We start from the raw sequence: 22,054 nt of genomic DNA on the forward strand, positions 1-22,054 counted from the left end.
GATGATTGTGAGCCACCATGTGGTTGCTGGGATTTGAACTCTGGACCTTCGGAAGAGCAGTCGGGTGCTCTTACCCACTGAGCCATCTCACCAGCCCCCGGTCACAAACTTCTTATACCAGGGAATTTAGTTATTATCTTTTGGTCAATGAAAAATAGTATATGTAAACTTCAGAAGCTGTCCTGAGCCTCCCTCATTTGGCAAGATTAGGGTTGGGTCTTGGTAACTGTATACTGAGGAAACAGGGAAGCCAGTGGCTTGATAGTCTGTCCTTTGACAGTACATTATATTAAGTTATTTATTTGTTTATTTATTTATAATAGGATTTGACACTCTTGGGACTCACTCTGTAGACTAGGCTAGCACTGAATTCAGAGATCCACCTGCCTCTGCCTCTAAAGTGCTGGGACTAAGGCATGCACCTCCATTGCCGGCCTACATTATAGTAAGCTTTAAGAGACAGGATTTCTGTTTTATTCGCATTAGTATCTTTGATACTTAAGACCATGTTTAGTGCTGGGCGTGGTGGCACACGCCTTTATTCCCAGCACTCAGGAGGCAGAGGCAGGCAGATTTCTGAGTTCTACGCCAGCCTGGTCTACAAAGTGAGTTCCAGGACAGCCAGGGCTATACAGAGAGACCCTGTCTCAAAAAACAAAACAAAACAAAACAAAAAGTCAACGATGGCACCCCTTTAATCCTAGTACTCAGGAGGGAAAGGTAGGTGGATATCTGTGAGTTTTAGGCCAGCCTGGTCTACAGGGCAGTTCTAGAACTGCCAGGGCTATACAGAGACCCTTATTTGCGGGTGCGGGTGTGGGAACCTTAAAAAAAAAGTGCTTTAGAAATTCAGAACTTGGGAAGTGGAGACTGGAGAATCAAGGTCATCCTCAGATACGTACCAAGTTCTAGGCCAACCTGGGCTCTACCAAAAAATAAAATACAGGAGTCTGAGTCCAAAATCATGTTTTTGTCTGGTCATGGTGGCTTGTACCTTTAACCCTATCACCCCAGAGGCAAACAGATCTCTGTAAGCTGGAAGCCATCCTGGTCTGCACTTTTAGTTCTAGGCCAGTCAAGGGCTACATAGTGAGACTGTCCTGACAAACACACACGAAAACAAAAGGTAATAGCCACATGTGAGTTCTGGCCTTGTTCTGCCCATATTGATCCGGTGAGCACTGTGGGGAATGTGAAAGTTCCTCGTCCACTTCCTCACACTGCCCTGGATGAGAAGAAAGCTGCATGTTTTCCTCAAATCACCCCCTATAAGCATGGCTGACCAGAGTTTATTGCATACCTTCAGCTTTTTCACTGGGAAGATGGTAGTCTCCCATAACTGTCCTGTGAACCTGCTTCTTGTGTACTACAAAAAGGAGAAGAGAGATTCTGGACCATCACTCGGAAAAGTGTATGGGACCTTAAGCACACATTTGTTGTTATTGTTGGATCAAATGATGACCATTATATACTGATGCTCTATCCCTTTGCTTGTGGAGTATGTTGCTTACAGAAATACTTAGATTAAAAAACAAAAAACAAAATAAAAAACTTGCTTGAAGCCGGAAGTGAAACCTAAGGCAGTCACTCACTCAAAATCCAGAATTATCTTCTCACTTGGCCTTTTTTTGGAGGTGGGGGAGATGGGGGTGTATTAGGGTTCTCTAGAGCGATGATTCTCAACCTGTGGGTCATGACTTTGGCAAAATATTTACATTACAATTCATAATAGTAGCAAAATTAGTTATGAAGTAGCAAAAAAAATAATTTTGTGGTTGGGAGTCACCACAGCATGAGGAACTGTGCTAAAGGGTTGCAGCACTAGGAAGACTGAGAACACGGGTTTGAAGAACAGAACTTACAGAATGAATAGATTTATTACAATAGTTTACAGGCTGTGGTCCAGCTAGTCCAACAATGGCTGGACTAGAAGGGCCAAGAATGCCGTAGTTGTTCAGTCTGATGTCTCAGCTGATCGTCTATCTATGCCAGAATATCAAAGTAGGCTCTAATGCCAGTGAGGGCGTGGCATGTCAGTGAAAGTACAAGCAAGCAGGCAGAGAGGAAGTGTCTTCTATGTCCTTTATATAGGCTGCCAGCAGAGGGTGTGACACAGATTAGAGGTGGGTCTTCCCACCTCAAAGATCTGGATTAAAGTGGGACTTCCCACCTGAAATAATTTAGGAAAAAAAAAAATCTGTCACAGGTGTTCCCAGTCACCTGTGTTTTAGTTAATTCCAAACATAGGGGACAACCAAGAATAACCATCACACAGACTCTCATTATGTACCCTCGCTAGCCCGGACTTGCTGCCTCCCCAGGGCTGAGGTTAAAGGATCACACCTAACCTCATTCGCTATATTAAAGCCCCCAATTTTGACCTTGGGATCAGGCTAAGTGTGTGGTTCACCAATAAACAGGACAAGCTATTCTTGTAGAGACATTCGTGTTAACTCTGGCTGGCTGATCCCTCCTTCTAAGCTACCTTCTTTGCTTTGGGAACCCTAGAACTGCCTGATAAAGAGAGATGAAAACGGTTACTCTGCTGTGGTAGCTGACTTTGGCCTGGCTGAGAAGATCCCTGATGCTAGGTGAGTAACCCTAGTGGACACTAAGCCTACAGGCAGTAGTCAGAACTAAGGCAGAATCGGGACCTGGCCACGGCTCAGGTTCACTCCTGGAATTGACCCCTCCAAGTCTATACCCATCCTTGGGAGCACCAAAACCACAGCGATCAAAAGATCCGTGTATCTTTTTTTTTTTTTTTTTAAGATTTATTTATTTATTATATATAAGTACACTGTAGGTGTCCTCAGACACTCCAGAAGAGGGCGCCAGATCTCGTTACGGATGGTTGTGAGCCACCATGTGNCTGTAGGTGTCCTCAGACACTCCAGAAGAGGGCGCCAGATCTCGTTACGGATGGTTGTGAGCCACCATGTGGTTGCTGGGATTTGAACTCTGGACCTCTGGAAGAGCAGTCGGGTGCTCTTACCCACTGAGCCATCTCACCAGCCCCAAGATCCGTGTATCTTGTTATAGTAGGGCATAGTGGCACACACCTGTAATCCCACTGCTCTCTGACTGTATGGACAGACATGGTGGCACACTCTAATCCCAGTGCTTTCAAGGCAGAGGCAGACGGATCCCTGCAAATTTGAGCCTAGTAGGGGCTTTATGAGCCTGTGTCTCAGCAACAAAGACTTAAAAAAGGGCTGGGGACACAGCCCAGTTAGAAGTTAGTTAACTAACTTCTGCTTGCTCACCTTGAATGCACAAAGCCAAGTAAATCCCATGCCGGGCGTGGTGGCGCACGCCTTTAATCCTAGCACTCGGGAGGCAGGCCAAGTAAATCCCAACACCAGAGCTCAGAAGGGAGAAGCTGGAGGATCAATAGCTAGAAGTCATCCTCCATTATATACAGTTTAGGCTATGTGAAACCTTTATTTATTTTGTTAATTCCCATTGCACCAGGCACTGGCAAAGTTTCTTTCCTTCACAGTATAGGGAGCGAGAAGCTAGCTGTGGTGGGCTCGCCTTTCTGGATGGCACCTGAGGTTCTCCGAGATGAGCCTTATAATGAGAAGGTAAGTATTAGAGATTAGCCTTTGTGGCCCAGGAAAAGATCTGAGCCATTCATGTTAGCATCTGGCAGTTACCTGGTGGGTGACTTGAATAGAATATGGGAAACATGGCCTAGACCTAGGCTGTTAAAGAGATGTGGGTGAGGCAGGGAAGGTATCCCACTCCTCACTCCACTGAGGGAAACTGAGCTCTGACTACTTACCAGGCAGACGTGTTCTCTTATGGCATCATCCTCTGCGAGATCATCGCCCGCATTCAGGCTGATCCGGACTATCTTCCCCGCACAGAGGTAAGCTGCTGGCATGGAATGAACACTACGGGGATGGGTTGCCTTGACTATGGAACTGTTTTACCCTTGGGGTGGAGTTGCTGGAACTACTCCATTTCTGAGGCAGCTCCCAGCTTCTAAGTGTGTGTATAATTTATGACTTTTCTGTTTGTGTCCCTTGTACACTTTTCCACCTTATTCACCCACAGAATTTTGGGCTGGATTACGATGCTTTCCAGAACATGGTGGGAGACTGCCCCTCAGACTTCCTGCAGCTCACCTTTAACTGCTGTAATGTGAGTGTCTTCTTCACCTGGCTTTGGTCAGGTGCTGGCTGAGTCCTTTTCATTTGGTTAGCATGTAGGGAAAGGCTACACATTTGCCTCTAAGGGGCATGCCATCGTTTCCCCCAGATGTGTAACACCAACCATATTCCTACTCTGGTCTGTACAGACTCTCCAGAGAGCCCTGGACCAAAGACAGAAAAAATGGCTGTTTTTTATTTTTCAATCCTCAGCCTGCAGGGTAAACCCCACAGCTCTCCTTGAGTGCTGACGAAGCTTTGTCAGGTTTTATTTGTTGGAGTAGAACACCAGCCAGTCCTAATACTAGAGAAAACTTTAGTTACACAATCTGAATCTTAAGATGCCAGAAACAGATTCACACTTCATCTTTGGGGTGAGAAGTGAACTATAGGGCTCATGGCTGGTATGGATGCCTGCAGATGGACCCCAAACTGCGCCCATCCTTTGAGGAGATTGGGAAGACCCTAAAGGAAATTATGAGCCGCTTACCGGAAGAAGAGTTGGAGAGAGATAGGAAGCTCCAGCCCACAGCTAAAGGTAAGAGATCAGATCAGAACCCCAAACTTGACCCCAAAGGGAGGGAAGAGACTGTGAGACATTCCCTCTAGGGAAGGTCGTGGGTTCAGAAGGAGGAGGGCAGTGGTCATGGGCAGTAAAGTACTAGGCTCTCTTACAGGGGTGACTTGTCACAGTGCTTCCCTGTTTGCTCCCTCGTTGATGAAATGGACAAGAAAAGTATGTAATAAAATACTGCTTATATTGCCTGAAAGTAACCCAGGCTTGCTGTTCTTTAGGACCACTGGAGAAAGTGCCTGGAGGGAAGCGACTGAGTTCACTGGATGACAAGATTCCCCACAAGTCTCCACGTCCAAGACGTACTATCTGGCTGTCTCGAAGCCAGTCAGATATTTTTTCTCATAAGCCCCCACGTACAGTCAGTGTCTTGGACCCCTATTACCAGCCACGAGATGGTGCTACACATACCCCAAAAGTCAACCCTTTCAGTGCACGCCAAGATCTCAAGGGTGGGAAGGTCAAATTCTTTGACCTACCCAGCAAATCTGTCATTTCCCTTGTATTTGACCTGGATGCACCGGGGCCTGGAAGTACAACTCTGGCTGACTGTCAGGAGCCTTTGGCCATGTCTTCCAGACGGTGGCGGTCTTTGCCTGGTTCACCTGAGTTCTTGCATCAGGCTTGTCCATTTGTGGGCTGTGAAGAATCACTGTCTGATGGGCCTCCAGCACGACTCAGTAGTCTCAAGTACGGAGTAAGAGAGATCCCACCATTCCGGACATCTGCCCGATCAGCTGCTTCAGGCCAAGAGGCCATGGACTGCTCTAACCCCCAAGAAGAAAACGGTTTTGGACCCAGGCTTAAGGGGACCAGCCTATGCACTGGGGCTGCCTCTGAGGAGATGGAGGTGGAAGAGGAAAGGCCACGAAAGGCTTCTGTCCACTTCTCTATCTCTGGAATAAGCTTGCAAACCCAGGGAAAGCAGGATGGGTGAGATGGGGGCAGGACTAGTCCCTGCCTGCTATATGAGAGGTGTTTCAGTAGTTAGGGCCAACCTAATTCTAAGCCTCTGAAATCCAGCAAGGAGATTTGGCTCCCATGGACCACAGTGCACGTCCTAGACAGGACCAAAAAACTCTTCGTTCTAGGCTGGGCTGGCAGGTACCATGTACCAGTTCCTTTCCTACTCTAAGTCTCTCATGCCGATTCTGGGGCATAAAAGCTACAGGATGGAAACTGGAGTTGGCTAGGAGGCTGTTAGGGGTATGGCTGTTTCTTAGACCTGAAGACTGGGATGCTTCTTGCCAGTATGTCTCAGACACTTGAATAATTGCTGTTTGCACTTACTGTATGTCAGACCACATCACTACATCTCTATGCAAGGGGGAGACAAGGCAATGTGGTGGTCAAGGATCTTTAAGCTAACCTATTCAAAGACTTTTCCAATTGATTAATCTATTTTCATATTTATAAAGGAGTCTTAATGTTTTGCCTCAAGACTTTCAACCTTGCGTTGGGAGTGGGGCTGGTATTGTAGGCCCTAGGGCCTGCTTTATGTATGTGTCAACAGGTGATGCAACCTTTAGTTAATGGTTTATACTTGGACTGATTTTGTTTTCTCCTGTAGCTGGAGCTCTGGGAACAGTCTGTCCTTACAGAGCCGCAGTAAGAAATAACCAAAGAATGAAGTTGGTCAATTCATTTCTGTTGATTTTTTTTTTTTTAACTTTTCCCAAAACACTTTCAGATTAAAAAAATAATAAAGTTGATGTTGCAGGTGCTAGTTAGCCTTATTTGTACCCAGGCCTGAGTCTGCAAGAGAAGACAGTACTGAAGTAGTCAGTATCTGCCAGGACCTGCTCGACAACTCTGTAGCAGTTAAATGTGACATAATTAGACTAAAGACTCAAATGACTTATTTTTGAAATATGATTTTGCTGTATAGCTCTGGGTAACTTGGAACTATGTAGGCCATGAACTTGTAACAGTCCTCCTGCCTTAGCCTTTAGGTTCCTGGGATGACCAACACAAGCCACTACACTCTGCCAAACATCTCTTCTCCTACTCTTCTTCGCTTCTCTCCCTGGGCCTAGTTACCAAGTAGATGTTGGAGTCAGCTGCTGCCCCAAGCCAGCTTCATTTTCTGGTTGTGGGCTTTGGATGGACGGGAAAACTGGCTCTTGGTCACTGTGAGGGGTACAGTTTTACCACTTAGATATACCTTGTTGTGACATTCAGGAAGCCAAGGTTCAGAGCTGCAGAGTTGAAGTCCCTGGCTCAGGCCCACATAGGCCATCACATAGCCTGTCATAAAGGCATCAAAACCAGCACGATGCAGTCCATCCCCAGGCACGGGGTTAGTGCTGGCTTGGTTCACCAGCAGTTCTGAGGTGGCCACATCAGCTGTTTCAGCACTTGTCCTCCTATGTGCCATTTCCAAGCTACTTGTGTGACCTTCCCTGGAGCCAGGCTGATCCCCAGCCTCACCTTCCGCCACTTTTTGTTCCATTTTCTCAGTCTTGAGGCTATCTTCACAGACCTGCTTTGTGGGAGGACCATCTTCAGCTTCCGCAAGGGCCTGTGTCCCTGGTTGGCTCTGTAAAGACCTCTTCCGTTTGTCCTTACGTCGCCGTCTCCGCCGCTTATCTTCTGCCACAGCCTCATCAGTGTCAATTATAAGGTCAATATCGTGTGACTGAGGACACTGTGGTCCCAGAGGACACCAGCCATAGGCCTGGAGGTTGGAAAAGTGTAAGAAGGGGCTCCATACATCAGAGCCTTCCCTCCCCAAGAAACAGACATATACTCACTGAGAACTTGTCACAGATGCCAGTGGGACGAGAACGACGGCAGGTCCCAGGGGACGTACAGCAGCGGTAGTCAATGTGCCCTCTCATGCTAGATGGATAGCTGCAGAATTCCAGGGCAAGATGTGGGCTGCCAGCTGCCCGTTGCTTCCCATTCTCCCGCTCACTGCAACAGCGCAAGAAGGTATTGCTCCACTAGCATATGAGTTCCAACAGAACAGGGGGGGGGGGGTTGTTTTGCTCACTGCTGAATCTTCAGCACCTAAAAACAGTGCCTGGCATATGGTAGGTACTAGATAAATAAGCGAATGAAACAGGCTCATGCCAGGCCCCACTCCTTCCCATCAACCATGTTCTCACCATTTCCGAAAAGCGTATTCTAAGTAGGAAGCTACAAATCGGGCATGGAACTCGGAGGCATATTTGGTGTCATAGATGCCTGCTGGGAACATCTCACACAGGTCAGCAGTGAAGGTCCCCAAGTTCTCAGGCAGGTGCGCGTAGAAATTCTGGTACAGGAACACCAAGTCTATAAGGCCATTATGTAGCACCAGGGGCCGACGGGCCCGAATCAGTTCAAGGAACAGCATCCGTACCGACTGGCTCTGGCTCTCATCTCCCTAGGTGGAAGGGGAAGGACAACGATGCCCAGTCAACACCCTGTCAGCACACTTAACCAGGTTTCCCACTGGGGAAGCACCGCCTCATTATCTAACCCCGCTCTGCCCCTTCCTCAAAGGTCTCGTTTCTCGAGCCTTGTCACACACATGTCACCCCCAGGCCTATGCAAGCAAGAAATAAACCACAGGGGACTCGAACTCAAGGTCAGAGGAAGCTGGAGAGCTACCTTGTCATTGCCCTTATGGTAGGGGATACCCTGGGCGTACTGCCGGTTGAAGTTGAAGCCATGCTGTACCAGGAACTGCACAGATTTCGGTTCTATAACGTACTCCTCCATGCACAGCAGGGTGAGATTGAACACTTGAGCCAAGTAAGAATTTTCACCCTGAAAAAACGAGGATCTGCTTTACCAAAAACTGTGAGGAAAACCCTCCACCACCTTTAAGATCTCAACTCTCATGCCCCATGCCTCCCTCAGACCTGGGATGAGGGTAATTCCTACCTTATCTGGTTGCTGCCTGAAGCAGGCGAGGCCCAGGGACAGGACAGAACGGGTCCTGGCAGCATGACACACGGCCTTGTAACGTTCCTCAATGCACCTTAGAGTTGGGTTTGGGCATGAGTTAGTTTCACAAAGAATCCAAACTACCAGGGCTGGCAGTCCCTAGCATCAGGGTTGAGACCTACATATTTGTTAGAGCTGGGATTACAGGCAAGGCTTATACTTACTGGTTCAGCAAATTCTTCCTATCCCCAAGTCCACTCAGCTCCTATGGGTGGGTAAAGGAAGTGTGGTTATCTTCCACACCCATCACCAAACCCTTCAGAGCCACCTGCCCTCCCTTTCTCCCATGACTCACCGTGTCCACAGCCACAAAGCTAGCTGTCTTTAAGGCTAGCAAGAGTGAAGGCCAGATCTCCTTGAAGTTGTCACTCTGTACGTCTACCACAGGAACCCGAACCACAAACTCCTCTGCAGATTGTGTGTTTTTGTTGACACCACCTGGGGATAAGGGCGTTGATGGATTTAGATGGTTTCACAAGGTCCCAGTGAAGCAAACACCAAGCTAGATGTGGGCAAAGGGGCGCCCACTGACAAGCTTTCGCTTAAAGATTTTGCATCTACCAGCTCTAAACACAAGCTCTGAAATGGGCAGTGCCCTAAATTTGGAAAAAGGGCATCTGTGTCCTCCAGTGCCTTTATGTGGGATTGGGAAATCATTTCTTTTTTGCATCATGATCAGGAGAAAAGTGGACTAGATAACCTTTAAGGATTCTTTATCCTCCAGCCTGTAACCCCAGGTCTAGGGAGCATTAGGCTGAAGGACCACGAGTTCAAGGCTAGCCTACAGAGCATGCTCCTATCTCAAACACAAACCGATCCCGTAAAGCCACATATGTATGGTGCCTCAACAGCTACCGAAGTGCTCCAAAGTTAAACCCAAGCTCCACTCACTGTGGACGACTACGCACTCCGGTATTACCGACTGACAACCACCGGCTCCATCCAAAACACACCTCCCAACCCGCCTCACTGCTCCACTCTACAACAGTTCGAGTTTTGCAGTTGCACGCGCTGCACACTGGGAGTTGTAGTCTAAGATAGCTGAGGCAAGAAGAACTACCGGCCTGTCTCCGAGCTACCGAGCCTAGGCTTTTCCCTCCCCAGGACCCCTTAGGCTTCTGTGGTCACCCCTGGGGAGCTGCTCACCATCAGAGGACGTTGGAACTGGAGGCACGCCATCGTCACTGTCCGCGGCCATGACGCCCTCGCTCCTCTCCAGCCTTCTGGAGGTACGCAGAGACTTCCGCTTCGTCTCCAGAAGCGACACGGATCTAGGATGGGGCGGGGTCTCGGCGTCTGGGTCCCGTAGGGTCAACTTCCGTTCCGAGTGGTCTGGAGGGGTGCGGAGCGTGGGCCTTGCGCGCGCTGAGTATCTATTGGCTGGACGGCCCTACTGAGCGAAGCCACGCCCCCTGCGGGGTTTCTCGGGAGCAGCCGGCCGGAGACTGCGCAGGAGGTAATCTATGCTTCCATTTGTGGTGGCGGGAACGTGGAACCTTGAAATTACAGCCGATCGTTTCACCTACACAAACTCAAGAGTTAGCATGGGCAGCGCAGGCTTCCCGGCGCTGGGTTGAGGAAAGAATGTTCCCTGCGCTGAGCTAAAGCAAGCATAGGAGTTCCGGAGAGAGGGGTGCGCGGCCGAGTAAAGGGGGCCTGAGCGTGGATACAAGCCCAGAAAGATAAGGAAGTGAGAGGGAAGCGTTCTACAGGACACACGTAGATAAGTAGTAAAGTGACCAGGAACATTTTAAAGATAATTCACCTAAGTATTAATGTGCACTTGAGTTAAAGTTTTGGTAGGACGATGGCAAGGAAGAGCCAAGTTGTCTTAGTTTGATCTGTAGGTGGTAACAATGTCGGAAATCAGTCCCATCCTAGGACGTGTTCTCTGACTCCACCGACCTAGATTTCTCCTTATCTTAAAAAGAGAAAAGGCTTCAAACTTATCTTAAAAGGAGCTGGGCGTGGTGGCGCATGCCTTTAATCCCAGCACTCGCGAGGCAGAGGCAGGTGGATTTCTGAGTTCAAGGCCAGCCTGGTCTATAAAGTGAGTTCCAGGACAGCTAGGGCTATACAGAGAAACCCTGTCTACAAAAACAAACAAACAAACAAACCAACCACAAGCCTGGGAGTTGAAAAGATAGTTCAGTGGTTAGTGACAATTAGCACAGAGTTGGATTTCCAGCACCTCCCAATCATCTGGGTGGGCTGGGTGGGATGGTTCCCGACATTAATCTCATCATTCAGGAATCAGAGGCAGGCAGATAGATCTCTTGAGTTCAAGGCCTACCTGGTGTACTGAGTGAGCTCCAGAACGTCCAGGGCTGCACAGAGAAACTCTTGGTCTCCAAAAACAAAACAAAAAGCAATCTTCACACCTGGAGTGCTGGGTTATAGGTGTGCACAACCACTCTGGTTTGACTTTTTAAAAAGATTTGTAGCCGGGCGATGGTGGCGCACGCCTTTAATCCCAGAGTTTTGGGAGACAGAGGCAGGCGGATTAGGCAGATTTCTGACCACAAAGTGGTCTACAAAGAACAGCCAGAACTACACAGAGAAACCCTGTCTCGAAAAACAAAAAAAAAAAAAAAGTTTGTTATTATTTTTAATTCCGTGTATGATTTCTGCGTGGGTCTGTGTGTGAGTGCAGTCAGATCCCACCCTCCAACACAGATCTCACAGCCCTCTAATCCCCCTGGCCCTAGCCTAGGGCTGATGTCACAGCTGGTTTATGAGCAGTCCAATATGGATGCTATGATCAAAACTCATGAGCCCCCACTGTGCAGCCACGTGGGATCCAGGATTGAACACAGGACTTCATGTACCCTAGACAGTCACTGACTGACCCACACCTCCACTCAAAGTTGTGGGATTTTGGGTTTTGTTTTTTTTTTAACTTTTACTTTGTTTAATATATATGACTGTTTTCCTGTATATGTATATGTGCACAGGGTCCCTGTGTCTGAGTTTATTTGATGTATATGAGTATTTTCTTGAATATATGTATGTGCACAGGGAGGGTCCCTGGTGCCCATGAGGCTAGAAGAAAGTGTTGGATCACCTGAAACTGGAGTTGCAGATGATTGGGAGGTGCTGGAAATCCAACTCTGTGCTAATTGTCACTAACCACTGAACTATCTTTTCAACTCCCAGGCTTGTGGTTGGTTTGTTTGTTTGTTTGAGATGAAACCAGAGTTCATAGTCATCCTGCTTAGCTTCCAAAGTGCTGTTTTATTTAAAGTAGAATAAGAAGACATTGACCAAAAGAATCAAAAGTAAATTTGATATTACAACTGGTATAAAAGCTGCAATGGAGAATGCCAGGTATGGTATTCAGGTGACAAAAGCCATGAACCTTAGCACTGGGGAGGCAGAGTTCCAGGCCAGCCAAGGCTGCACAGTGAGAGCCTGTGGCAAAATAAAGTAAAATAAGATTAAGTTAGGCAGTTGGAGCATAGTGAAAGGATGACACTCTGGCCTCTGGATATCAAAGCACCTCGCACACTGGGTTGGACTGGAAGGAATGAAGCTTAGCCGGGCTGGTGGGTTAGCAGGATCTCAGCCTCAGCCAAGTGAGTGTGGAAGAAACAGCCCTCTCCTGGAGACAGGTGTCAGTGAAACTGCTCTCCTTTATTGGGGGTAACAAGAGCTATATAAACCTTGGGGAGTGAGTAGGGATTTTCAGGCTGGGTGTGCATTATTGGCGGGTGCTGAGATGCTGGGACTGCAGGAAGAGCAATTCTGGGTGCTTGCCTGATGTTTCCTTATAGGAAGAGAAGTTTAGCCTGTAATTTGGGCACCAGGCTACCCTCAAGGGTGGTGGGGGTCATAAGGCTTCATGCTCTGGGATATGCAGGCCCAGAACAAGGAGGAAAAGAGTCCCACTCCTGACACGGATTGGACGCTCCTTGACCTCACTCTTGCACTGGTCTGGCTCACCAAGTAGCTTACTCAATGGCTCCCCACTGAACAAGAACCTAGGGCACTGATCCATAGATCTTCACAATGATACCAAGGCAAGTTTGTCTAAGAGCCAGTAGTGTGACCTGAAAGTTCCCCCCACACCCCCAAGCTACTTCGTGACTACCCGACCTCTCCACCTCCTCTCACCTGAGTCCTACCTTCCATCCCCTTTCCCATGCATTACAACACACTAGATTGCTTGCAATGCCACAGACCTGCTGCCAGTCTCTTCAGGGCTCCTCCACTGTCGCATTTGTTCGTTTAAGATAGGGTCTCTTACTTTGTAGCCCTGGCTAGACTGGAACTTACTGGGTAGACCAGGCTGGTCTGGAACTCATACCTATCTGCTTGTCTCTGCCTTCCAAGTGCCTGCATTAAAGAAGTGCCACCATGCTTACCTCTGTATGCCAACAGTTACTTTATATTTTAATTTTTTTTCTTTTTCAATACTGGGTTTCTCTGTAGCTCCGGCTGTCCTGGAACTTGCTCTGAAGACCAGACTGGCCTCGAACTCCCAGAGCTCCGCCTGCCTCTGCCTCCCAGGTGCTGGGATTAAAGGTGTGCATCACTGCCAGCCAGCTAGTTACTTAAAGCGTTTTGTATAATTTGTTATGTGTATTGTTCATTGTCTACCTGTTAGAATATAAGTTGTCTTCTGGCAGAAGCTGTTCGTGTTTGCTGAGGCTTCATCATGGCCTCCCAAAGCACCTTGGTTTGGTTCAACACAACTCTGTAGCCAGTATTCGGAGTCTCACCCCTCCCCCCCCAGTGGATTTTTTTAGGCATATCTAAGCACAACACATTTTGGTGAAAGATTTCCTGGTGATAAATCACTCAGCCCCACGTGTACAATCAAACTTAAGATATCAAAACCTTTGACAAAGTACAGTGAGATCATCCATAGAGAACAGGTTCAAAGGCTGATACGGGTCTGGGGAAGGGTTGGGTGTTGCCTCAGCCGCACAGATAGAGGAGCTGTCACCGGGTTATTACCCGGCTTTCTGGGTGGAAAATGGGTTTTAGGTCTCTCCCTTTGCAGAGACCCCCACCCCTTCGTGTTTTAACATTCCTGGCTCCTCTGAAGCACAAGGACTTCTGTAGCTCCTACACTGGGGTAGATTGTTTGACATACAGTAGGCAGTCTGTAAATAGAAATATTTGTTCAGGGATTGATAGAAGCCATTAAACAGTTCATGTATAGAAGTGGAAAAAACCAAAGCATCATCACCTGTCTTTTCTTTTGCCATGTTGTTTCATGCCGGCTAGAGTAGCCCTCAAACTCAGCTTAGCTGAAGACGGCCTTGACCTTCTCAGCCTCCTGGCTTCATCTCCTAAATGCTGGGATTACAGCTGCCAGCCAGCAGGCCATGATCATGTCTTGCTTTCTTCTTCAGAGAACAGGCTGTAGGAGGAATTGTGAAAGTGAGTGAGCGTGGCAAGGAAGTTGGCGATGATGAGAGAATGTGTCCTCTTCAGAGTACTGTAGGCGTGGTCCTGGGGAAGAGGAGGCCTTCACATAAAGGTTGGGGGGAAGGCAGAGCAAATAGACTTACCTTGTATACCCCGTACACTGAAAGTGGAAGCAGGGCCATATGGTGAAAATGAAGGGGAGGAGGGGGGAGACTATTAAACAGGTTAGGTAGGGTTGCAGCACAGCAGAGATAAGATTGAATTGCTTCACTCTTCAGGCCTCTGCTTCCCGAGCTGTATGGAAGTACTAGTCCCTGCCTGCTGGGGTTGAACTCACAGTAAGCACTCCCTCTAAGTGTCAGGTACTTTTAGAAAGTCCCTTCTCCTATTGGCTTTATTTAATCTATTTCTAGTCTATGTATATGTGTGTGAGTCCGGGCATGCCATGGTCATCAGGCACCCGTATCTGCTCAGTGATCCTACTGTCCCCTGTTAGTAACGTTTTTTTGCAATTAGAGAAAAGATACCCAGGAAAGCAGGCTGGCAGCATCAGAAAATACCTGATGTATTTTCTCATGACTAATGGCCAGCCAGTAAAATTTACTAGCCCAGGAATCGATTTGGAATGAAAATAGTCTATCTGCCTTATTTCATTGATTTGCTATCTGTTCTCAAGCAAGTCTTTCCCCCTCATTCTTATTTCTCATTTCTGTGAAGTGGACTAGGTAGTTACAGATGTTTAGTATAACTATGCTAGATATCTAACAGACAAACTTCCTACATATCACATACTCCCAGACACCCCAAACACCCCATAACAATGGATACATGGTGCTAGGCATCAGGTATATATATATATATATATATATATATATATATATACACAAGTGCTCCTTGGGTTTTGGCCCCGCCCCACCCTGCCCCTTTACTTTTTGTCTAGCATCCTCTGAAGCCACTTGCTCAACTTCTTTGGGCATACATCAGTGCCATAGTTAGCCAACACCAAACCATAGGCATTAGTTTCTGTTTTATTGCTCAGAAAAGGCACCATGACCAAGGCAACTATTACTTTAAAAAAACAGAAAACAGAAAAACAAGAAGCATTTAACTGGGGCTGGCTCACAGTTTCATAGGTTTAGTCCATGTCATCATGGCAGGAAGCAGTGGCTGAGAACTTTGCATCCAGACAGCAAAGAAAGAAAGAAAAACCTGGCCCCTGGTATGAGCCTTTTTAAATTTCAAAGCCCACCACCCCCAGTGACACACATGCTCCAACAAGGCCACACCTCATAGTCCTTCCCAGACAGTTCCACTAACTGGGGACAAAGCCTTCAAACATGATCTTATGAGGACCATTCAAGTCAGGACAGGAACTCACACGGGGCAGGATCCTAGAGGCAGGAGCTGATGCAGAGGCCCTGGAGGGTGCTGCTTACTGGCTTGCTCCGCATGGATTGCCCAGCCTGCTTTTTGTTACAGAACCCAGGACCACCAGCTCAAGGATGGCAGGTGGGCCCTCCACTGATCACTAATTGAGAAAATGCCTTACAGCTGGATCTCATGAGGCATTTCCTCAACAGAGGCTCTTCCCTCTCTGATAACTAGCTTGTGTCAGATTGACACACAAAACCAGCCGGTACAGACATGTCCGGTATAGCTGTGCACACGTGGGAGGTAATGATAGGAGGATATATTTCGGTCTCTAAAGGGACAGACCTGATAGAATATACATATTAAGAGGTGACTTAATAGAGTGGCTTATAGGCTGTGGTTCAACAATGGCTATTTCCTGATGGAAAGGCCAAGAATCTGGTGGCGGTTCAGTCTAGGAAACTGGAGGTCTCTGCAGTCCCAATCTGTGCTGAAGTCACTGGCTCTGGGGACTGGAGAGCTGCTGGTCTTCAGTCTATGTTTGAATCCTGGAGTAGGTTCTAATACCAGGGAAAAGATGCCTCAGCAACAGAAAGATAAACTTGCCAGCAAGAGTAAGGGCAAACAGGCAAAAAGCAAGCTTCTGCCTGTTTGTCCTTTGATGTGGGTACCACCAAAAGGGATGATGACCCGGGGTTAGGATGTGCTTTCCCACTTCGTAATATCCAATCAAGAAAATTCTTCACAGACACGTCCAGCTGTTTGGATTTTAGTTGATCCTAGTTAAATTGACATCCATCACAGGAGATCAGGACTATGAAACCAGTCTGTACTATATAAGTGAGACCCTACTTCAAAAGTCAAAGTAACAGGGCTAGAGAGATGGTTCGGCATTTAAAGGCACTGGCTGTCCTTATAGCAGAGTCCTGTTCTTAGCACAAATCCTATAACTCCAGTTTCAGGGATCTCACACCTTCTCTAGCCTCTGAGGGTCGCACATGGTATCTGCATGCATGCATGCAGACAAAAGACAAAAAAAGGAAAAAAAGTTAGACATTCTGAGTGATCTGGGAAGGGTTGGCTATAATTCCTGCAGGACTCCTGAGATTCAGCCTCGTTGTGGCTGACCTTCGCCCTTTTGTTTCGAGAGATGACCACATTGGCCACATCTGTCTGTTCCAGGTTATCATGAAGAAACTCCGAGCATCTGTGAGGAGTCACAAAAAGCAACCAGCCAACCACAAGAGAAGGAGAACATGTGCCCTTAGCAGCAGCCAGGCTAAGCCTTCCAGCCTGGATGGTAAGGAGCTTGACCCTCACCAGTTTCAAGGAACTGGTTTCACTGGCCAGAAAAGAGGGCAGATTCAGGCTTGCTGTGAACCAAGGAATTAAGAAGCAAATTCTGACTGTGTTGCTGTGTAACTTTGAGCCACTGCCTTGGGTGTTTTATTACCAGTAGAATAGAACAATTTCTTTGACACATTCTTGTGTGTCATGTGGCTCTCATGGGGTCACATGAGCTTATAAGCCTGAATATGATTTGTAAATAGGGACGCCCATAGTATTGCATAGTATATATTCTGCCTAAAACTGTTGGATTTTTGTTTGTGGTTGAGAGAAAACAATGACTCTGACAAAACTAAGATCAGAAATTTGGTCTGGGCTTCACACAACCAGAACTCGGGTCTGATGGCAGTTGCAAAGCCTGAGCGAGAGACGAGAGTAGGAGGGAGAGGCCCCGAGTGGGAACAGATTGTATGGGTTATTGTGCTCTGGGTCCCCAATGCGCCTGTGCAAAAAACAATCCGTAAAAGAGCCAGCAGACGGTTCAGCTGGAAAAAGCCTTTGCCACACAAACCTAATGACCTGAGTTTGACCTCCCGGACCCACGGAAAGGCAGAAGGAGAGAACAGACTCCGAGAAAGCAGCCCTCTGACCTCCACATGCACACCATGGCACTCATGCCCATACATCACATCAGACACACAATAAAAACAATTAGATAAATCGTAAATACTGAAGAGCCAGGCGTGGTGATCACCCTTGTCATCTTAGCACTTGGGAGGTTGAGACAGGATTCGGTCATAACCAGCCTTGGCTACTTAGCAAGTTTGAGTCCAGCCTGGAGTGGATGAGATCCTGTTGAGGCCTTGCCTCAGAAAACTGAAAAGGGTTTCCAGAGATGACTCAGCTATCAGGCAGTTCACAACTGCTGAGAACTCCAGCTCTAGGGAATCAGAGACCTTGGACACACACAAAGTTAAAAATAATTCTTTAAAAAAAAAGATCCCTGAGTTCTCCTGGCTGTCCTGCAGGCCTGGCCAAGCAGAAGAGAGAGGAGTTACTGCAGGCCTCTGTCTCCCCATATCATCTCTTCAGCGACGTGGCTGATGTCACAGCTTTCCGAAGGAACTTGCTCAGCTGGTATGACCAAGAGAAGCGTGACCTCCCTTGGAGAAACTTGGTAAGTGGATGGGACAGAGACAGTGGAATGGGAAGTCAGCACTTCGCCCTTTTGACAGTAGTTTTCACCCTTGGTTTTATTGACAGGCGAAAGAAGAAGCCAACTCGGACAGGAGGGCCTATGCTGGTCAGTGCAAAGGCTGCTTTGCCTGGAGGTCCTTGCGTTTAGGGGTTGATCTTGTGTTTGAGGGCTAAGAGCTTGGAGCCAGCAGTCCTCTCACATTAATCCCCCTTCCCCAGTGTGGGTGTCAGAGGTTATGCTGCAGCAGACCCAGGTTGCCACAGTGATCGACTATTATACTCGATGGATGCAGGTGATGTTGGGGAGGGAGGGAGAGTTGACTAGACCCCAGAAAAGGCTTCCTCTATCATCCCCATTCTTGACCTTACTTCGTTTTTTTATTTGTTTATTTGTTTGTTTGGTTTTGGTTTTTCAAGACAGGGTTTCTCTGTGTAGCCTTGGCTGTCCTGGAACTCACTCTGTAGACCAGGCTGGCCTCAAACTCAGAAATTCACCTGCCTCTGCCCAGTGCTGGGATTAAAGGTGTGTGCCACCACACCCGGCTTTTGACCTTACTTCTTTTTGCCTGTCTTGGGTCTACAGAAGTGGCCAAAGCTTCAAGACCTGGCCAGCGCTTCCCTGGAGGTGAGGACCCCCCCCCACACACACACACTGTTTAGGGAAGATAGAAACAACTGAGAGACAGACCACTGAACTTTGACCTCTGACCTCCACCTAGGAGGTGAACCAGCTCTGGTCTGGCCTGGGCTACTATTCTCGAGGCCGTCGGCTACAAGAAGGAGCTAGGAAGGTAAGTGGGTGGGTGCGCTGAAAAATAGCCCGGTGTCCCCTGATATCTTAACTGTGAGCTTCCTGCTCCATTAGGTGGTAGAGGAGCTAGGAGGCCATATGCCACGTACAGCAGAGACCCTACAGCAGCTCCTGCCTGGTGTGGGGCGGTACACGGCTGGAGCCATTGCTTCCATTGCCTTTGACCAGGTAAGCCCATAGCCTGGCTATACTTAATGTGAGCGCCCCTTACACCAAGTCCAGTCTGACCCCCAGGCTCCTCTTGTGCAGGTAACCGGTGTGGTAGATGGGAATGTTTTACGGGTGCTGTGCCGTGTCCGCGCCATTGGTGCCGATCCCACCAGCACCCTTGTCTCTCATCACCTCTGGTAGGATAATGAGGTGACGGGAAGTTGGAAAGGGTCTGTTTAAAGGGCCTTTGCTTACAGAAGTGCTCCTTACTTTTAGGAACTTAGCCCAGCAGCTAGTGGACCCAGCCCGGCCTGGGGACTTCAATCAAGCTGCCATGGAGCTGGGGGCTACAGTGTGCACCCCACAGCGCCCTCTCTGCAGCCATTGCCCCGTGCAGAGTTTATGCAGGGCACACCAGAGGGTGAGCCTCCAGAGGAAGAGGTATTAAGAGTGTCCTAGAGAGTGACTCTTGTGCTGTGACACCCTCTTTTGTGTCTCCCAGGTGGAGCGGGGTCAGCTCTCAGCCTTGCCAGGCCGTCCTGACATAGAGGAGTGTGGTGAGCACTGGCCCTCACCCCAACCCTGGCCCTTTCAGGGAGGTCCCTTTTCAAGCCTGAGTATGATTCTGCAGTGGGACTAAGCCTCCGCCTGGGCTTGGCACCTAAGGCCCCTTGGCCTGAGCAGGGCTGGGAATCTTTGTTTCTAGCTCTCAACACCAGACAGTGCCAGCTTTGCCTCCCTTCCACAAGCCCCTGGGACCCCAGCATGGGAGTGACCAACTTTCCTCGAAAGGCCAGCCGCAGGCCTCCCAGGGAGGAGTACTCTGCCACCTGTGTTGTGGAGCAGCCCCGAGCCATCGGGGGTCCCCTCATCCTCCTGGTGCAAAGGCCTGACTCAGGTACCCAGATATTGGGACGGAGGACAGTCATGAGCAACAGGAGTTAGAAGAGGCAGTAGAGGAGGCTGACTGGATATCTGGCTGCCATCAGGTCTGCTGGCAGGACTGTGGGAGTTCCCATCTGTCACCTTGGAGCCCTCAGAACAGCATCAGCACAAAGCCCTTCTGCTGGAACTGCGGCGCTGGTGTGGGCCCCTCCCTGCCACTCGTCTCCAGCACCTTGGGGAGGTAGGTTAGCAAAGGTGACAGGGACGAGGGATTCTGTGTTCACATTCACAGACCTGGTTCGGTCTCTTCCTCCTCCCCCCAGGTGATCCACATCTTCTCTCACATCAAACTGACGTATCAAGTATATAGTCTGGCTCTAGGACAGGCGCCAGCGAACGCTGCACCCCCTGGCGCTCGATGGCTGACCTGGGAGGAATTCTGCAATGCAGCTGTGTCTACTGCCATGAAAAAGGCACCACCTTTGTTGTCTTTGCTGTCCTCTTGTCTGTCTCTTACATGCTTTATGTAAACTCCTTGCTGTGTAACTGAGAAAGAATGCATGCTGTAAACAGTATGGCTGGGGCTGACCTTAGGCTGGGGTGGAACTCTGGGTATTGGTTCTTTTTGTAGAAGGTGCCAGCCCTGTCTTGTTCCTTCCACCTCCATCTTTGCTAGGTGTTCCGCATGTATGAGGACCATCGGCAAGGGACCTGCAAGGTGAGCCTCGAAGGTTCATTCCGCCCTCTTCCCCCAGGCCTGTTTCTGTTGACCTTCTGGCATGAATATTACCCAGTCTAGGTTTTGCTGGAGGCGGAAGGACAGTTTGTAAACTAGGGACTGATTGTACACTGTGAACCTCAGGGTAGGGGAACAAGAACATTGGAGTGGGCTCTCTGTCAAAGGTACGCCAAGTGTTTGTGCTAGGTTTGTGGGAGCTTTGTAGTGAGCCATCCTTGAGAAAAGAATTAAGAAAAGCTGCTTAGAGAAAATAACTGCTAATTTGAGTCCTAGAAATGAGTAGCTTGCTTCAGCTTTGGGAGGAGAGTCAGCCATGACTGGAACATAGTGGAGTCTGCAGTGCTTAAGGAGCTGGAGAGGGTGGCTCTGTGTCAGTCAGTCAGCCAGGACATGAAATCCTGACTGCCAACACATTTTATGGAGAAGACAGGCTTTTTTTTTTTTTATTTTTTGTTTTTTTTTTTTTTTTTTTGGTTTTTTGAGACAGGGTTTCTCTGTATAGCCCTGGCTGTCCTGGAACTCACTTTGTAGACCAGGCTGGCCTTGAACTCAGAAATCCGCCTGCCTCTGCCTCCCGAGTGCTGGGATTAAAGGCGTGCGCCACCACGCCCGGCGTCCTGTAGGACATTCTTAACCACTGACCCATCCATTCTCACCCTCACTGTGCAGCTGAAGATGGCCTTGAACTTGTAATCCTCCTTCACGATGGGATTCTAGGCACACGCCCACTGCACTCAGTTTCATCTGACACTAGGACTCAAACGTAGGGTTCTGTGTGTGTTAGGCAAGCCTTCCATCAACCTAGCTATGTCCCCAGCCCAGCTTTGTATCTTAGCAACATTTTCTTGGGTACCTTTTAGGGAGTCGATTGAAGAGGTTGATGCTTGAAGGCAGTTGGAAATTTTTCCCTACTCCAGTGGGTAGCAGAGTCCCTGGTGTGCTCATTACCTCCCACCTTGGAATTTTGCACAGGGTTCAAAAAGGTCCCAGCTGTGTCCTCCATCAAGCCGGAAAAAACCCAGCCTGGGACAGCAAGTCCTGGATACTTTCTTTCAGCGTCATATCCCCACAGACAAACCCAACAGTACTACCCAGTGATACTGGGATTCCCCACCCAAAATCCAGTCCAATAAAGTGCTTATTTTTGTAGTCCTTTGGAGAACTTTCTGTGCTTTTTCTAGCCTCTTCACTTAAGTTTGAGAGACTCAGAAGATGGTAAAGTCAGCTCGGGTCTGACTTCCTCTGGCTGACAGTTCTGGAGGCTAGAGGCACCCTGACCAGATGTTCTCCCTCGGAAAAGAGCAAGGGCAGCTGGAGGGAGCATCTGTCAAGTGCCTGACATCCATCACTCCCATCTGGGTCTCAGGTCAGCTCTGATTGGAACTAGACATCACCTTACCCAGGCGGTTGGGCTAATGCTGGCCTATTAGTCTGCACCTGCAACAGGTGCTCCCTAGAGAGGTCAGCACAAAGGAAGATTTGTATCAAATTCCTTCCTCAACAACAGAATCATTCATTCAGGGTACATTTCACCTGTAATGAAACTTCAGAAAGTAAAAGGACTAACAGTC

The 22,054-nt window shown here is 48.4% G+C and overlaps 3 protein-coding genes across 4 annotated transcripts in view; 2 read left to right on the top strand and 1 right to left on the bottom strand.

The window, feature by feature from the left end:
- Tesk2 (testis associated actin remodelling kinase 2) overlaps positions 1-6,592 on the top strand; it is an 89,213-nt gene extending 82,621 nt beyond the window's left edge. Inside the window, exons 6-11 of one of the 2 annotated variants that reach the window (XM_021159371.1) lie at positions 2,509-2,591; positions 3,503-3,587; positions 3,791-3,874; positions 4,063-4,149; positions 4,578-4,695; positions 4,953-6,592. In XM_021159371.1, the coding sequence (XP_021015030.1) occupies positions 2,509-2,591; positions 3,503-3,587; positions 3,791-3,874; positions 4,063-4,149; positions 4,578-4,695; positions 4,953-5,668 (1,173 nt within the window). In that variant the 3' untranslated portion in view covers positions 5,669-6,592. The remainder of the gene's footprint in view (positions 1-2,508; positions 2,592-3,502; positions 3,588-3,790; positions 3,875-4,062; positions 4,150-4,577; positions 4,696-4,952) is intronic. The other variant, XM_029476249.1, reaches the window with a different exon arrangement.
- Positions 6,359-10,043, bottom strand: Toe1 (target of EGR1, exonuclease). Its single transcript, XM_021159372.2, has 8 exons — positions 9,814-10,043; positions 8,963-9,105; positions 8,832-8,872; positions 8,605-8,701; positions 8,329-8,487; positions 7,842-8,101; positions 7,485-7,647; positions 6,359-7,408 (listed from the first exon to the last, which is right to left on the bottom strand). The coding sequence occupies exons 1-8, from the start codon at positions 9,863-9,865 to the stop codon at positions 6,788-6,790; spliced, it is 1,536 nt and encodes a 511-aa protein (XP_021015031.1). The 5' UTR covers positions 9,866-10,043; the 3' UTR covers positions 6,359-6,787.
- Positions 9,827-21,632, top strand: Mutyh (mutY DNA glycosylase). Its single transcript, XM_029476250.1, has 16 exons — positions 9,827-9,896; positions 16,597-16,714; positions 17,730-17,878; positions 17,965-18,004; positions 18,118-18,191; positions 18,482-18,523; positions 18,618-18,689; positions 18,764-18,877; positions 18,959-19,056; positions 19,136-19,280; positions 19,362-19,416; positions 19,566-19,757; positions 19,849-19,985; positions 20,068-20,217; positions 20,421-20,462; positions 21,456-21,632. Exons 1-16 carry the CDS (start codon positions 9,864-9,866, stop codon positions 21,579-21,581), a joined length of 1,587 nt encoding a protein of 528 aa, XP_029332110.1. The 5' UTR covers positions 9,827-9,863; the 3' UTR covers positions 21,582-21,632.
- The last annotated feature ends 422 nt before the right edge of the window (positions 21,633-22,054 follow it).

Source organism: Mus caroli, chromosome 4, assembly GCF_900094665.2.
Source record: "Mus caroli chromosome 4, CAROLI_EIJ_v1.1, whole genome shotgun sequence".
NCBI lineage: Eukaryota > Metazoa > Chordata > Mammalia > Rodentia > Muridae > Mus > Mus caroli.

What these genes read in the sequence shown, in the direction of transcription:
- Mutyh (XM_029476250.1), top strand. Translation starts at nt 9,864, where the DNA reads ATGACGCCCTCGCTCCTCTCCAGCCTTCTGGAG. An exon ending in TATGCAGGGCACACCAGAGG is followed by an intron (nt 19,281 to 19,361) that starts GTGAGCCTCCAG and finishes TGTGTCTCCCAG; the next exon opens with GTGGAGCGGGGTCAGCTCTC. An exon ending in ATCGGCAAGGGACCTGCAAG is followed by an intron (nt 20,463 to 21,455) that starts GTGAGCCTCGAA and finishes AATTTTGCACAG; the next exon opens with GGTTCAAAAAGGTCCCAGCT.
- Toe1 (XM_021159372.2), bottom strand. Translation starts at nt 9,865, where the DNA reads ATGGCCGCGGACAGTGACGATGGCGTGCCTCCAGTTCCAACGTCCTCT. An exon ending in AGTTCCAACGTCCTCTGATG is followed by an intron (nt 9,106 to 9,813) that starts GTGAGCAGCTCC and finishes CCTTATCCCCAG; the next exon opens with GTGGTGTCAACAAAAACACA. An exon ending in GCTTTGTGGCTGTGGACACG is followed by an intron (nt 8,873 to 8,962) that starts GTGAGTCATGGG and finishes ACCCACCCATAG; the next exon opens with GAGCTGAGTGGACTTGGGGA.